The sequence below is a fragment of the Schizophyllum commune genome (assembly GCF_000143185.2).
Source record: "Schizophyllum commune H4-8 unplaced genomic scaffold SCHCOscaffold_8, whole genome shotgun sequence".
Classification (NCBI taxonomy): Eukaryota; Fungi; Basidiomycota; class Agaricomycetes; order Agaricales; family Schizophyllaceae; genus Schizophyllum; species Schizophyllum commune.
Window position 1 is genome coordinate 429,298 of NW_026089545.1, and position 15,957 is coordinate 445,254.

General features: G+C 56.8%; 7 protein-coding genes across 7 annotated transcripts; 6 read left to right on the forward strand and 1 right to left on the reverse strand.

Moving 5' to 3' along the window:
- Positions 1–107: 107 nt before the first annotated feature.
- SCHCODRAFT_02669239 (uncharacterized protein) lies at positions 108–4,723 on the forward strand (the record flags this gene model as incomplete). The annotated part of the gene is made up of 13 exons (XM_003030682.2): positions 108–191; positions 241–401; positions 451–890; positions 1,419–1,651; positions 1,703–1,863; positions 1,919–2,509; positions 2,590–2,714; positions 3,397–3,469; positions 3,531–3,557; positions 3,623–3,758; positions 3,810–3,970; positions 4,020–4,630; positions 4,686–4,723. 13 exons carry the CDS (start codon positions 108–110, stop codon positions 4,721–4,723), a joined length of 2,841 nt encoding a protein of 946 aa, XP_003030728.1.
- Positions 4,724–5,030: 307 nt separating this feature from the next.
- Positions 5,031–5,624, forward strand: SCHCODRAFT_01099103 (uncharacterized protein; the record flags this gene model as incomplete). Its single annotated transcript, XM_003030681.2, has 1 exon — positions 5,031–5,624. One exon carries the CDS (start codon positions 5,031–5,033, stop codon positions 5,622–5,624), a length of 594 nt encoding a protein of 197 aa, XP_003030727.1.
- A 643-nt stretch (positions 5,625–6,267) lies between these two features.
- Positions 6,268–9,944, forward strand: SCHCODRAFT_02669241 (uncharacterized protein; the record flags this gene model as incomplete). Its single annotated transcript, XM_003030680.2, has 8 exons — positions 6,268–6,687; positions 6,739–6,899; positions 6,953–7,918; positions 7,975–8,085; positions 8,124–8,355; positions 8,632–8,792; positions 8,843–9,787; positions 9,842–9,944. The coding sequence occupies 8 exons, from the start codon at positions 6,268–6,270 to the stop codon at positions 9,942–9,944; spliced, it is 3,099 nt and encodes a 1,032-aa protein (XP_003030726.1).
- A 151-nt stretch (positions 9,945–10,095) lies between these two features.
- Positions 10,096–12,247, reverse strand: SCHCODRAFT_02669242 (uncharacterized protein; the record flags this gene model as incomplete). Its single annotated transcript, XM_003030244.2, has 3 exons — positions 10,096–11,024; positions 11,080–11,760; positions 11,812–12,247. 3 exons carry the CDS (start codon positions 12,245–12,247, stop codon positions 10,096–10,098), a joined length of 2,046 nt encoding a protein of 681 aa, XP_003030290.1.
- Positions 12,248–13,520: 1,273 nt separating this feature from the next.
- On the forward strand, positions 13,521–14,186 carry SCHCODRAFT_02466928 (uncharacterized protein; the record flags this gene model as incomplete). Its single annotated transcript, XM_050342661.1, has 3 exons — positions 13,521–13,619; positions 13,668–13,840; positions 13,901–14,186. Coding segments are annotated over 3 exons (558 nt in total), but the record flags the coding sequence as incomplete, so codon positions are not given.
- Positions 14,187–14,363: 177 nt separating this feature from the next.
- SCHCODRAFT_02507411 (uncharacterized protein) lies at positions 14,364–15,068 on the forward strand (the record flags this gene model as incomplete). Its single annotated transcript, XM_003030679.2, has 2 exons — positions 14,364–14,905; positions 14,954–15,068. The coding sequence occupies 2 exons, from the start codon at positions 14,364–14,366 to the stop codon at positions 15,066–15,068; spliced, it is 657 nt and encodes a 218-aa protein (XP_003030725.1).
- Positions 15,069–15,681: 613 nt separating this feature from the next.
- On the forward strand, positions 15,682–15,954 carry SCHCODRAFT_01315112 (uncharacterized protein). Its single transcript, XM_050341433.1, has one exon. The coding sequence runs from the start codon at positions 15,743–15,745 to the stop codon at positions 15,905–15,907; it is 165 nt and encodes a 54-aa protein (XP_050199108.1). The 5' UTR covers positions 15,682–15,742; the 3' UTR covers positions 15,908–15,954.
- Positions 15,955–15,957: the final 3 nt, after the last annotated feature.

Sequence of the window (15,957 nt, forward strand, 5' to 3'; positions counted from 1 at the left end):
CGTACGTGATGTCTGCCTGATACTTATAAGCAAAGCATTCGCTGGCGTGGTATGTCCGTAAACCGGCCGCTGCCCCACCTTTTTCTCGTCACGACGCTCATCTGACTATGGCCTCCTCCAACGCATCTTCCTCTACTGTGCCTCGCACTAGCCCTCGATTTATGCTGGCCGATGGAACCGTGCGGTTCCAGGTGCGTGCCGAACTCATGGCATTCGAAATTTCCCCTCACTGTTCCTCAGTTGGACGATGGAACCCTTTACTGCGTTCACCGTCACTTTTTCCAGCAGCACTCTCCCACATTTGCTGCACAGTATCTTTCCGGCAGCCAAGATGAGGTCGTCCCCCTCCACGACGTGTCTGGCGTTGATTTCGATCACTTCCTATCCCTATTCTACCCCACGTACGTCGCGCTCTGTCGTGCAAGCCCTCATTCACTGATATCACCATAGTCGCGTCGGAAAGTGCGACGTACAGTCTGCCGAAGAATGGGGCTCTATCCTTCGCCTAGCCAGTCGCTGGTCATTTCCCGATCTCCGCGAGCTCGCCATCCAGGAGCTCGAGACCATCGCCAGTCCTGTCGAGAAGATCGCGCTCGCGCGCGAATGCCACGTCCCGCAATGGCCTCTGGATGCCTATGCGAACGTCTGCACGCGCACGCGCTGCCTGAGTGTGGACGAGGCGGAGGCGCTTGGCTCGGTGGCGGCACACGCCGTACGCGGGATCCGCGCGGAGATCGAGAACGCAACGGAGCTAAGCGCCCGTCTGATGGTCGAGGATCTCGTCATCCGCGCAGGCCTTGTCCTTGCCCAGCAAGTCGAAGAGCAGGACACCACTCGATTCACACGCGTGTCGGGTCAGGCTACATATACTCCTTATGCAGGCGACGCTGGTCCGTCTGCGAGTATTCCGGTGATGTAATTGCCGGATGGACATGCTTATGGATACGCGACTTACTCTGATTGCGAGTTGTAACCTTAGGTACTTCACGATTTATCTATGCTCTCGTCGGAACTTTCCGAGAATGTCCAAAGTGAGACGAAGGGGTTGGCATGCCATCGCCTTACTCGCCTTACCTAGTCTGAATGGACCGAGGTTTGGAATGAGCGGGGACTTAGGGTTGATACTCAGCGGGGGTTCGCCATCGCGATCCTATCTTTGCCTGTTTGGAATCCTACTCGCGCAGTTAGAGGGATCAGCCGACGTAAGGTGAGCGGCGGCAAAATGAGTATGATGAGCGCTGACGGTCATCTGTTCCTCGCATGATCCCTTATGAAGATGCAGTATAGTTACTGTCAGGCTTTCTGGCTGCGCGTGTACGTCTCAGGCTTGCCAGAACTGACGTCTGTGCATCTAATCCGAGCCGCCAGAAGTTCATGACCTGTCGCGGATGTTGAATAAACCTTGATCTCGTCCTTAGGCTATGCCAGGAAGCGTGTAGCTAAAGGGAACTGCACTAGGACCTCCGACCACGGCTCCTTTTTCCCGCTCATGGCTGACCTGACCCGCCCTCATTCCGTGCAGTCCTTCGCCAGCAACGAGAGTATACCCTCAGGATTATCGTCCTGGATGACCACTGCATCGCCGTCTACGGTGTCGGATTCACCCGCAAGCACCCGCTTTTATTTGTCCGATGGAAACATCAAGTTCAAGGTCAGTCCTCTCGCAGGTTCGCTGCTGTGCCGACTTGACCGATACTTCCAGCTCGATGATAGCAGCGTATACAATGTGCACCGTTCGTTCTTCGAGACCCATTCGCCGAAGTTCGCCGCCAAGTACCTTTGCAACTCTCATGCAGAGGTCGTCAGGCTTCCTGGGGTTTCCTGCACCGACTTCGAGCGTTTCCTATCCTTGATGTACCCTGCGTGCGTCTTCAGCCTGTGTATCATCGCGATTAACTGCTGACGGAGCTTTTCGCAGCGCCATCGGCGAATACGATATAGAGACGGTCGCTGAATGGTCCTCCGTCCTCCGCCTCGCCACGAAATGGTCGTTCAACCGCCTGCGTGCCCTCGCCATGCGCGAGATCGAACCCCTTGCTGACGCCGTTGACAAGATCGTGCTTGCTCGCGAGTTCGACCTTGGCGATGCGTGGATCGTGCCCGCGCTCAAGGAGATCTGTGCGGCGCCAGACTGGCTCGAGTACGAGGACGCGCAAAGGCTCGGGCTTCGTACCGTAGTGGAGATTGGGCGCGCTCGCGAGAAGCTGCGCGGCACGACTTTATCGCCTTTATCCAGGTCCACCAAGGTCCCTGCCAGTGTGTCGGCTACTTCTCAGCCTCCGTTCGCGCATGAGGCAAATGAGAGCCTCGGCGAACCCTCTCCAACATCGTCTCCGCGACTGGCTTCGCTTTTGGGCCCATTCGACTGTCTCTGGGCCGACAATACTTCGGCGCACCAAAATTCCTTTCCCGTGATGTCTGAATCTCCAGGCCCATATGCGCAAGACCCGAATACCGCTGAGACAAAGGGCGACTCAGGCAAGTCTACTACAACAGCTCCACTGCGCGGGTCGTCATCTCATGCCGGCGAGCGAGAGGCTAATAATCCCTGCCTTTAAATATCGGTGTATGCTAACCCAATTCAGACAGATACGCCTGCCCTGCCAATGTAGAGTGCGTAGCCGCTGTCGCGGATCCCTCGGTCGCCAAACCGGCCGACGTGACACGGAAATTGCCGGTGAAGAAAGGCAAGTCAGGCGGGAAGCTTATGAAGGGTGAGTGGCGCTTTCTATCTAAGTCTGCTCGCCACTGACTTCTCACAATACCAGGAAAAAAGTAGTGCTTGATAGGTCGAATGCAACTTGCTCTCTGCTTTCTCTCCGCCGCGGCCGGTACGTAGACAAAGATGTGCGAGAAGTTCATAATGTACGGAAGATTCAAGTCTCGAGAACCCTATCAAGAGCGCCTTCCCCGATAAGCACTATGTGTACTGTAGCTGATCACTTTGCACGAGCCGCAGTTGAAACTTCGGCATTCTCCGAGGGATGTGATGTGGTCTGGGGGTCGTCATCAAACTTGCGGGCAGCTCTTCCTTCCGCCTTTGCCTCGACCCTCGCGGCTTGCATAAGTCGCGCTGCGAATAGAGTGTGAGTACTGGGAATGACGATCTGAACGTCAGCATCCATGAGCGCCATGATGCAGCTCCTATGCACGCGCCAATCTTTGAGCTCAATGCGTGGTCAACACGGCGCTTCCGAACGGCCTATCCTCCTTGCTCTTGACCCTCAGTAATGGACCATATACAAACGCCGCACTCACCATCGGTGTATTTGCTTGCCAGCGCAGACGCCGTCCCTGTCGCATTCACCTCAACGCCTGGGTCTCAAGCTATGTCGCTAGTCGTCGAAGATGCTGCGGCTGGCGCAAACACACGATAATTACACTGTCCCCGCGCAGACAGTCGTTTCTATCTGGAGATCCGGAGCCTGAAGCCCAAGTTTTACGCAATCATCGACCACGCGCCTGTCAGGTTAGGCTGAGGGAAGCCCCGGGACTGTCGCGGATGGGCACGCTGCTTTACCTCATCCTAGGAAAAGGACTCGAAGCCCAGATAAAGGGTACGTCACCCATTATCTTTTCTTCCTATCGCGCCCACTCTTCCGCTCATGGCAAGCATCGCTAGGCCACCCTCCGTCCAGTCGTTCGCAAGCAACGAGAGCATTTCCCTGCCACCTTCGATGGCTTCAACGGCACCGACTATGATACCGTCCCCAGGCAACCCCCGCTTCAATCTGTCCGATGGAAATATCAAGTTCAAGGTTAGCTTTCATCTGCCTGCAGCTGTATCCCAGTCCTGACTTGAGCTGCAGCTCGACGACGGCAACGTATACAACGTGCATCGCTCCTTCTTCGAGGCCCATTCTCCGCAGTTCGCGGCCGAGTATCTTTGCAACTCCCATGCCGAGGTCGTCCGGCTCCCCGAGATATCCAGCGTGGACTTCGAGTGCTTTCTGTCGATGATTTACCCTACGTGCGTCACCGCCAGACTTCAATACGAATGCTTGCTGATTATCCGTCAGCGCCATCGGCGAGTTCGACGTCCAGACGGTCGCCGAATGGTCCTCTGTCCTCCGCCTCGCCACAAGATGGTCCTTCGACCGCCTGCGCACCCTCGCTCTCCGCGAGGTCGGGGCCATTGCCACTGCCGTCGACAAGATCGTGCTGGCGCGCGAATTTGGCTTTGGCGACGCGTGGATCGAGCCGGCGCTCAAGACCCTCTGCGCGGCTCCGGGCTGGCTCGAGTACGAGGAGGCGGAAAGGCTAGGGTTGCGCACCGTCTTCGAGATCGGCCGCGCGCGAGAGAAGCTGCGCAAGGCGGCCGTGTCAATTCCGGACAAACTGGCAGTCAAAAAGGGAGGGAGCGTGAACACCAAGACGAGGGTAGCTGCTACGTCGTCACCGATTGCGGTGCCATCCTTCCCTCCAGCTCCTTCTTCATCCACGTCTGAGCATCCGGTGCCGCCGTGTCCATGTCCAACCTCGCCTATCACGCCTAAGGAGTGTGCGGGTTCTTCTACGAAGCCCCTTTCCAAGTCGACCTGGGGTCGATGGGGCGGCAATATCTCCGAACAGTCGCCTACTGGATGGGGCATAAGTCCAATGGTGGTATCTCCAACCAAAAGCGAGGAAGGTGAGTGACTCAGAAACTATGGGTCAATAAGAATGATCAATGTTCACTTACATAGCACCTGAAAAACCGAAGGTTGAAGTCCAGAAGGCCTAAATGTGATATTTGCTTGATGTAAAACCGTGCTCTTGAGAAAGGATTGTTAAAATAACACTGGACGTGATTAGACACTCGGCCGCCGCACTCTCTACATCGGTTATGATACTGCGCCAGTGAATGTCGTCTCATCAGGTTTGTCATGCTGGCCAACACATCTTCAGCTGGCAGACAAGCCAAAGTAAGTGAGGTGCGACAAGTCATGCAAAATGGCGGCTGTGAGGGTCAAAAGCGCAATGAAGTGAGTCATTGTGATCATCGCTCCTCGCCTGTTGACAGCCTGAGAGTCGTCATCGCGCGCGAGCTCATGCCCGCTATCGTTGCTCTGTGCAGAAAATTCGAGACGCTGAGATATGAGGACGTTGAGTGGCTCTGCCTACGCACCGTCGTCGAGATTAGGCGCATCAACAAGGAGGATATGCACTCTCGCTCTGGCGAAGGGTACGATGTAAAAGCTGCGCTCCGCGCAAGCCACGTCTTGATTTCGCACAGCACATCTCGCTCGGCGTCTGCTGGCCCCACCACCGACCCTTTTCTTGATAACCCGCCCCCGCCTGCGAATTCGCTAGCGCCCGTCATGGACAATGAGCACAGCCGCCTAGGGAAGCTTGCCAAAGGCCATGACTTCTACTTACACAATCCATCGCTATACGATGTCAACGATAATGTGGCATACCTGACCATGCTAACGGCAGGGCAGGCTGAAAGAGCGCATGCTCCTCGACGCGAAAGACTCGTACAACACCCCAATCTACCAACATCTCGTTGCTCTCAGGATTGCATATCGCCTTGTCACCCACACGTCAAAAGCTGCGGCTCGACATCGTCATTGGCGCCGTATGTGGCTGAAGAATGCGAGATGTGCGGCGGGCTGGGGCACGTGCGGGGATCTGAAGGTTGAATGCGCTGTGCGGAGTTTGATACCCTCAGCACCTTGTGCAAGGCCACTGCCAAACGCCTACTCGCACCGCTAGGCCAAAATATGCAAGGATCCCGCGAAAGGAGACAGAAAATTGAGAACGTGTGTATAGTACGAGTTGAGGGCACACCTTAGTACTATCAGACTGCGTAAATGCTATGAAAAGGTTGTTGGCCGGGTGAGGAAGACCTGAGTTGCCCCTATCAGTAGTCAATCACTAGCCTTTCAGGGAAGGTATCTCATGCAGCCAAGATGAGAATGATGCAGGGTGTCTGCGAGTTGCCATATCATCTCCAGGCCGGGATTGGTGTGCAGATGGGTCTCGGCATACGATTACGCGTCACCATTCCTTTGATTTTCGAGACACCTTTATAAACTGTCTTGGTTCTCAAGACTTGAGAGACATTACCCGCCCCAAGAGTCAAAAGTCGCTTCCCGTGTTGAACTTTCTGTTGATGGACCAAACAAAGGTCATGTGATGCCAAAGCCAAATCCACGTGCAAGCAAATTAGGGAATTCTCACGCCTCCTGTCTCCCACCTTCATTATCTTTTCATTACCCTCATCTCTGGCGCTCGACGATCAAATTATGCCTTCGCTGCACACTACGCTGACTGCGCATCGCAATGGAAAACTACCCGACCTCGCAATTCCTGCAAACGGAATTTGCCGATGACGAAGCGCTTGTAGCCGTCTCGGCTCCTTCTGCGAATGCGCTTCTTGAGCGGCAATATCCCCCAACACGTCTTTGCCGCATGGCAGCGCGCTACTTGTACGGCGCCTGTCTGCACATGTTGCCTTTCCCTCCAACGCCCATGTCGACATCTATGGCTGACTCTGATCGCTCCCCCTCGGTTCAGTCTTTTGCCAGCGCAGACAGCATGTCAGTTCCTGCGACATCAGTACCTGCGTCTCCGGTAGCTTCCTCGACGATCTTGCACCATGAGGACATGCCTCGTGTCATCACGGCGATGCCTGATAGCGCGGATCATGAGTTTCCTCAAAACCACCGGTTCTGCCTGAAAGACGGAAACACCAAGTTCGAGGTAAGCCGCTCTTATAATATCCGTCACCTCTTGTCCCAAATATGTTCTCAGCTTGACGATGGAAGTATTTACAACGTTCACCGATACTTCTTCGAGACGCACGCGCTCAAGTTCGCGGAAGAGTACCTCGATGGCGAAGCTCTCGGGCCTATCAAGCTCTCCGGCGTGTGCAATGTCGACTTCGAGCGCTTTCTGTCGATGATCTACCCCACGTTCGTTTGCTTCGCTCGCCCCGTCTCCCTGCTTTGATTGACCTTCATCACAGCACGCTCGGGAAGTTCGATATCACCACCGTCGATGAGTGGACCTCCATTCTCCGCCTAGCCACACGATGGGCAGTAGTCGGCCTACGCGACCTCGCTATCGAGGAGATCAAGCCCAAGGCCACCCCCTTCGACAAAGTTGTTATCGCTCGCGAGTTCGAGCTCGGTCAGGACTGGCTCCTCCCGGCATTCGTTGACATCTGCGAGAGGCCGCAGTGGCTGAATCGTGTGGAGGCGGAAAGGCTCGGGCTGCCGACGGTCGTTGAGATCGGTAGGATCAGAGAAGACGCGCGCATCTCTGGGCCCACCTTTGACGTCCACGCCGCCGTTCGAGCGACCGAGATCTTGGTTCCCAGAGGGCGTGAAGGGGCGCAGCACATTGATGATGTTCCACAGGCAACCTCGACGACGGCGTCTTCCACACTCGCAGGCGCTGCTTCCGCGACAGATGCTCTCGCGCTCTCGGACGTAGCGTCTCTCGTATCCTCGCCACCCGCTTCTTCCGCGCCTCAGACGCCGCAAGAACCTACGCCCGACTCCCTGCCGTCCGAGAATCTGAGCCCCGCCGACCAGCTCGCCTACGACGCCCTCCGCAGCGCAGAATTTGCAGAGGAGGCTAGCTTCCCTAGCACGCCGCTCAATCGTGCTCTCTTCGCCTCGCATCTGGCGCGTCGCATGGCGCACGAGTCGTCCCCGGGTGCCCAGCGCCACCGCGAGTGGAGGCAGGCCCGCGTTGATAACATCATTCGCGAGGTGGCTGACGCACAAGGTCCTGTTGCGACGCCGGATGAAATGAAAATATCAAGGATAGATGATGACCCGCTGGGAATGCTGCACAGTCGTCTCGCCTATCTTCTTTGTGCGAAGCTGGCTACGTGCGGCTCTATTCCTTGGCCCCACGCCGGCTGCGGGGATAAATTGACTGTGTCGACATCGTCATACCACTCCTTGAGCTTCGACCTGGCCAGGTATGCAGTCTGTCTACTCATCAATGATATCCGTCTTGACTGAGATGCACGATTAGGAGAGGATGGGTCGTTGGGAACTTTCCTCCAGGTATAAATTCCAAGTCGAGTCTTGGGAAGTTTTATGTTGCAATCCCTAATTGGGACGAAGACATCCCAAAGTATATGATGTAGGGCCTCATTGTTTGAAGGTCTTGCTGTTCTACAGTGTATTCTCATCTGAGTCTGCACATCCTGATAATGGCTTCTGCATATCAAAGAAACGTTGCATCCTCGCCCGTTTCCACCCGACTTTCACGAAGGGTCCTTCTCGAGCCAAGGCCCGCTCACGCGCCGTCCCAAGCACGCCATTACCTCATGGAGGCGCGCAGCTAGGTCGGCGTCTATCCGCGCATGTTCTTTTTCCTCTCAACCTTCATGGCCAACCCGATTCGCTCACCGTCCGTCCAGTCTTTCGCGAGCGCTGACAGTATGTCGATGCCAGCTACATCTGTAGCGGGATCGCCGATTGTCTTTTCCACCCATACGATTACGCACGAGGATGAGCCTCGTGTCGTAGCGGCAGAGCATCATGGGTTCGATGCGCCTGAGCATGTCGAACCAGATGCGGCCGAGCCTCCTCAGACTCATCGCTTCTACCTCAAGGACGGGAACATGAAGTTCAAGGCGAGTGCTCGTAACTTCTTCGTTCTCACCGCTGACAAGCCGATGTTTAGCTGGATGACGGAACGTTGTACAACGTCCACCGCTACTTTTTCGAGACGTACGCGCCGAATTTCCCATACGAGTACCTATACAATGAGGGGTTCGCACCCATCAAGCTCCCCGGCGTGTCCAGCGTCGACTTCCAGCGATTCTTGACCATCATCTACCCCACGTACGTCCTCTCTTACCACCAAGCGCTGCCCTTTCTTAATTGCATCACAGAAAGCTCGGCAAATACGACATAAAGACTGTCGACGAGTGGACCTCTGTCCTTCGCCTTGCTACTAAGTGGTCTATCGAAAGCCTGCGCACCCTCGCCGCGGAGGAGATCGTGCCTCAGGCATCTCCTTTCGACAAAGTCTCCGTCGCTCGCGAGTTCGAGCTGGGACGGGACTGGCTTGTCCCAGCCTTCGTCGACATCTGCGCGAGGCCGCAGTGGCTGAACTGTGCGGAGGCGGAGCGCCTGGGACTACCCACGGTCGTCGAGATTGGTAGGATCAGAGAAGAGGTGCGCACGTCAGGGCCCACCTTTGACGTTCATGCCGCCATCCGCGCGAGCGAGATCCTGGCTCCCGGAGGGCGTGAAGAGGCGCAGAGCATCGGTGATATTCCACAAGTAACCTCGACGACCGCTTCTTCTACATCCAAAGTCTCAGTTTCTGCGCCCAACATCTCTCTTGCCGCTCATGTACCGTCTCCAGTATCTTCGCCGCCGCCCTCTTCGCTCGACTCCGTACCGTCCGAGTCATTGAGCCCTGCCGACCAGCTCGCCTACGATGCTCTCCGCATCGCAGAAGTCGCAGAGGAGGATAGCTTTGATGATATGCCGCTCAACCGTGCTCTCTTTGCCTCACATCTGGCACGTAGACTGACGGATCAAAAGTCACCGTCTGCCCTACGCCACGGGGAGTGGCGGCAATCACGCGTGGACGAGATCGCTCGCGAGGTGATTGGATCGGTACGCCCTCCTGAAGAGCCCCACTATTTGAACGTCACAAGCCCTGACGCCTATCGGGCACTGAGCACGGTGCAAGAACGCCTTAGCTATCTTCTCGCCGCAAAGCTGCCTGTGCGGGGCTCGGCCCCCAGGCCCGTTCGCGAAGACAAATTGACCGTGTCTTCTATGTCGTGGAAGGCGTATGATCATATTACATTCGAGCTTCGGAGGTACGTAGACGTCGTATTTGGCGCATCGTCATCTTGAAGAGAAAAATTCGATAGGGAAGGGTGGATCGTTGGGGGTGCTTTAGGCAAAAATGGGCACGGCCGCATCTACATAGCAATTCCAAACCGCGATGAGGACATCCCCAAGTACACTATATAGGCATTACTTACTGCCGCTATTTGTGCTCAAATCATTTTCATCATTACATTCGGGATCTGTACAGTATATCGTAGCAGCGGAAACAATTCAGGTATACAAGAACATACATATCTTAGATCGTCAACGTTCGACTCAACCCTCGTTTACCTCCCTACAAGCCCGCCAGCACGCCAAACACCGCCCGCGCGCGCTCCCTGAACGGTCCTAGGCTCGTGAGGCGTAAAGCGAGCTCGTTGATCGCATTCGCCAGCGCGAGCGTGCGCCCGGTGGGGGAGCCGCCGCGCGCGCCTTGCGTGTTCTTGGCAATGTGTAGCGGTTCCGTCGACGGGAATGCCTGCGTATTGCGCAGCGCGGCGTACGCGGCGGTCGTCGACTGATGTCCGTCTGCCGAGTTGCGAGGGGAGTCCGAGGTCGAGCGGCCAGACATGGGTTGCGGGGCGTAGGATGATTGCGGCACGTAGGACGAGTAACGGTTGTTTGCTGACTCCGTCGAATGACGACTCTCGAGGGAAGAGCGCCCTTCGAGGGATGCGCGCCCGCTCCCGGCCGTGCCGCTCCTCCCCAAACTGCTCCGCATCATATCCTTCGCGGCCTCCTTCGCCGTTTCGGGCTTGAAGAGCGCCGTGAACGACGACCCGATTCCGCGGCCCGAGGCGTCGCGGCGAGAGAACGACGTCTTGTCTTTCGGCGGCGTCGGTGGAGTGCCTGAGGCGGTCGGATAAGGGGACGAAGCATCGTCTTGCGAGTGTCGCGGAGGTAGTGGCGGCGCGTCCTTTGGCGGCGTCGGCGGTGCCCGTGCCCGCCCTCGGGGCGCATCGTCACGGGCCGCGCCCTCTTCCTCCTCGTACGCCCACCCCACGCCGCCCTCCAGCATCTTTCTGACGCGCTCCAATCTTGTCGCGCCGAGCTTGATCGTCTCGCCGTCGTTGGCTTCTGCCTCTTCTCGTCCTTCGGACAGCGCGAGGGCCATTCGCTCGTCATCCTCCTCCTCGAAGGCCTTCGCAGTGCGCGCGATGTGGACGAGGGCGGTCATGAGGGGTCGCAGAGCGCGCGGGCAGGTGTCGAGGGTGATTTCGGTGCCTAATGGAGAGGAGGGTCAACAGTTGTTTGGAAGAATGCAGTAGGTAACACTCACCCAATACTCCCGTAATCCTCCCGCTCTCCGCTACAACGCCGAACCTTGCAAAGTGCAGGATCGCGAGCGCAACGGTCGTATAGTACGCCTTCGCGGGGTCTTCGCGGAATGTCGTACGAAGCTTGTCCAGGAATGCCTTATTCGAACCATCCGGGCCGTTTGATGGGCTAAGGACGTCCAAAATGCACGCATATAGCGTCTCTCGGATCGCCATGAGCGTGGCCGTCGCCTCGGGGATCAACATTGAAGGTGAAGGTGTGCGGGACCTGCGCCCGGTAGCGGACGTTGACGCGGTGGGCGTGACGGGCGGAGAGAGGTGCTGAGAAGTGGTCGGGGGAAGGTGCTGCGTGGTAGTCGGCGGAGAGAGGTGCTGAGGGCTCGAGGTCGTAGGCGTAGCCGGTGGGGAGAGCTGCTGCGTTCCGCTCGGACCAGCGCTAGAGGGTCCCGCGCCGGATGGCCCTCCAACAGCGGAGTCGTACGCGGGCGGCGGCACAAACGATGTATGTTGCACCCTCGGCTTCCCTCCATTCTCACTACTTCCGCTGATGCCGTTCGCCGCGTCGATGGCCGCCTGGAGGTCTTCGGCGTAGCGGTCTTGGAAGGAGCGCCTCTGCGAGATCTCGATGGCGACCGCGCGCATGTCCTCTGCGAGGCCGCGGACAGTGTCTGAGGCAGTGTGATCTTGACGGAAGCGGTTAGTGGCGCGCAAGTAAAGAAGGGCAAGGTACGCACTTATGGGTTGCAATCCACAGATGATCCTGGCGAGATCGTGCTGGGCTTCGGGTGCGAGGGATTGGATGGCGGGCACCGTGCCGGCCCAAACGCGCAAGAAGGACGTGAACTGAGGCGGGCAGTTCTCGAATGATAGATCGACAGGCGCGCGGGGAGGACCACCATCATCGCGCTGCGCCTTGCGAGGTCGCGGCAGCGGAACGCTCGGCGGGCTTGTCGTGCAGCGGAGCGCGGCAAAGTAGAGGCAGAGCGCGGGCCCAGTAATCATGAGCTGGTCCGCTTCCGCCGTTGCGAGCATGTCAGCGTCAATGAGTCGCTCGGCACGGGCCTGGGCGAGGGAGGATTTGAGGTAGGAGTGGAAGGCGTCGGCAACGGCGGCGTCGGTGAGGGTGGAGTTGGACGCTGTGCGCGTACGGGGGTCGCTAGAGTAGTCCATGCTTGTCTGCCAGTAGAGGGGAGGAGGTGGGTGCTGGATGTATGCGGTCGGGAATCGGGATGGTTAGTGGTAGTAGGTGGTCGCGTTCAAGGCGGAGATCGTGATCGTCGTGATGAGGTGGCTATATGCGCTCGATTTAGTCGTCGTCTATGCTCTGCACGTCGTTCTGCGCGTCGTCAACAGCTCTCGTATCCTGTGCGCGCGGCGGGGGTGATGATGGGAGACGACGCGATCGGCGGGCTCTGCTTATGAGGCGGGCGGGGAGCCGTATCATGTGACGTCACCTGGACCGCCCCTGCACAGCCGCCGGACATCAACTTGAACTTTGTCCGCAACCACCAGGATGCCTACTCCTTGCTCCCTTTCCAGCATACTCACTTCCGGAAGGACGAACTCTCGAGTGGCTCTGGATCCCACTGTCCTCCTACGTGCTGCCGTCCAGGCCTCATCAAAGTTGATTGCTCAGATCGAAGCTTGCGCACTCATCGAACGACCCGATAATGCAGTGCCCTTCGTGGAGTTTGCTGCATGTGCAATGCATCTCTTTCTGATCTCGACGTCTCTTCATTCTTGCGGCGCTACTTGACTCGAGATATATTCTCGTCTGCGTAGGAAACTTTGCTGCCTCCCTGTCGTCCACGCTGCGCGTATCTGCATGAGCGAGTGAATGAGTGAGTGAGTGTCAATCCTCGCTACCCTTCCTATTCGTCTGCCCTTTGTACCTTTCCTCACCCCTTCCTGTTGATCGTCTTCAATGCCCTCTTCTCAATGACCACTAGCTACTTCTCGCATTTGATCAATGAATGGCCTTACCGTTCCAACCAGGCAGGATGGACATATTGCCTTTGCCGTCGCCTCTTTGAAGTTTCAGCACCATCTCGCGGGATGGACCTTGAACCAATGTCAGCGGGCTCGGTCACTTATATGTCGCTCTACTTCCCATCTGGTCGCTGCGCCTCGAATTCTATGCTCCGCGTCAAAACACTATCCGATTGCCCAGAGTTTCATGCACCCGTCCTGTGTTCAACTGGCTGCGAACAAGATAATTAGAATCCACCGTGATAACCGCTGCACTATAAGACCATGCGCGAAAGCGCCAAGATTCCAGCAGAATTGAGATCAAAAAGTCGCTGCTCACGCGACCGTTTTGACCACGCCTCCCTTCCATATAGAAGCACTATACGTAAGACGGCGCTTGGCCATGTTCCTTCCAGCGACGATGCCCAACCCGACTGGCTCCTCGTCCGTGCACTCCTTTGCGAGCGACGACGACTTGTCCACACTGGGCACTTCGGTAGCGAACGAAGAACCCATATTCAACGCACCCCAAGCCCATCGGTTCTACTTGAAAGATGGGAACATCGAAATCCAAGTATGTGTGCATCCTATGAGAGATCCACGGCATTGACTCTCTGCTTAGCTCGAGGATGGAGCCCTATACAACGTGCACCGCTACTTCTTCGAGACCCACGCGCCCAAATTCGCCAAGGAATATCTTCGAGGCTCGGCGCTTTCTGACGACTCGCCCGTCATCAGGCTCCCCAACGTGTCCTACGTCGATTTCGAGCGCTTCTTGTCTATCATCTACCCTACGTACGCATTTGTCCCTCCCTCTCCGTGTCCGTCATCCTCACGCACCAGAACTACCCACAGCAACCTTGGCAAATGCGACATCGCCTCGGTCCCCGAATGGACCTCCGTCCTCCGGCTCGCCACGAGATGGGGCGCCGCCAGCCTGCGCGACCTCGCCATCGAGGAGCTCAAGTCCAAGGCATTGGACCCCGTCGACAAGATCGCCATCGCGCGCGAGTTCAGGCTGGGACCTACGTGGCTCGCGCCAGCCTTTGCCGAGATAAGCACGAGGCCGAGTAGGCTGACGCGTGCGGAGGCAGAGCGGCTGGGACTGCACAGCGTGCTCGAGGTCGGCTGGATCAGAGAGGAGCTCGCGAAGCGTGCGGGGGACGACCCGCTTTTCGACGTGCTTAGTGCTGTGCGCGCGAGCGAGGCTCTGATGGCTGGAGACCAGGGTGAGGCTCGTGATGCTGGTCAATCTACCAAGTCGAGCTCGCCGTCTTCTGTCAATCCCGTTGGGCTAGGCAGCGCTTCGACGTCCCTGATGAATCATACGCCACATTCCGTCGATCCTACTCCGTCGTCTCCGTTGTCGCTCTCGCAGACAGCGCCTTCCCCTCCTATGGTGCTCGATGCTCCCTCGCAGAACTCCAGCCTGACCGAGATCAGCGACCAGCTGGCCTACCTCACCCTACAAAGCGCCGAGACCGCCGAGGAGGCTAAGTATACGGGCACGCCACTTAACCGTGCACTCTTCGCCTTGCGTCTAGCGCACCGTATTGCAGAGGAAACGTCGCCGGCCGCTCGACGCCATCGCGAATGGCGTCAGATACGCGTGCGGCGCTTCGCGCAAGAAATGCCCTCCTATCTACCCTCCGAAGACGCGGATGAGATATTCTGCAACAATGAGGACTACTGTAAAGAGCTTGAACGAGTACAAGATCGCCTCGCGGGTCTCATCGGCATGCATTTATCGGAAACTGGCTTATGCGAACTGAATGTGGGGATGGGCGATATAACGGGTGACTTGAAGATATGCCTGATGAATGTGCAACACAGAGATTGGACGAGGTGCCGGTTGCATGGGTGAGCAAATTAGATCCTGTATCAACGACTTTGCTGACCAATATGTAGGATGGGCTGGATTGCCAAAAATATAGAAGAAACGAACCTTCTCGTGTCCATTCCGCAGCTGGATTCGGACGAGAAGATTCCGGCGTACGATTTCAAGCTCTCATTAAGATGGTGATTTGGTTTGTCGCGACTCCTAAAGCGCGTGCGAATGAAGGAAGGAACGCGCAACAGTGATGATAGGGCGCCCAGGGAAGGGACAGACGCATTTGAAGAGACAACACGTTACGTAAAGTGCTAAAACTGCATAAACCTCTCTTAGAATCTACTGAAGACTGAACTGAGCAGCGTGACCTTCGGCCATCGACCTGATTATCGAGCGGCGTGAAATTCAACTGGGAGGCACGTGCTTTGTGCGTGATCATTACAGCCGGGCGTTGCCGAAGTCGGAACTTGCGGGATGAAGGCCCGGTTTAGTTTCGTCTCTCCTGCCTGACCATCACGACGGCGCTAGCCTCTGTGTTCTGATATCGCATAGCGTTGTCGTCGCATTACATACCTTGGGAACACCTTCCCTTCCGCCGTCGGATGCACTGATCCCTAATTCTGCGGCGGCTTGTCACTTCGGAAATGCGTGCAACAGCGGGACAAGAGCACCTGAGTCCTTACCGCCCAAAGTACCCGTCCCCGCTTCCTCCGTCACTACTGTTACTCAATAACGAGGCCCTTCTTTACGGTCTCACAACTTGCGCCGGAGGCTAAGGACACAGCACTACCGGGAAGCAAACAAACGAATCCCAAGTCGGGCTCAATGCGTACAAGGCCTGTAACCTCTCCCCAACTTCGTCGAAGATGTCTCGAGCCCGCTTCCGACGTGCAACCGTATGTTATCGTGGCTTCTTTATTCAACGAGTATCATGTGTGTCTTCCCTCGGACATCGTCTCTATGTCTCGCTGGCGAGCGCGCGTTCACTGACTGACGACATCTCTCAAATAGGCGCCGGGAGGCCTAGGTAACCTGGCTGTGCATAAACTCATTCATATACCGGCATAGAAGACAACCCGAC

Bases quoted from the DNA above. Each gene is read 5' to 3' on its own strand.
- SCHCODRAFT_01315112 (XM_050341433.1), top strand. From the start codon at position 15,743: ATGTCTCGAGCCCGCTTCCGACGTGCAACCGTATGTTATCGTGGCTTC.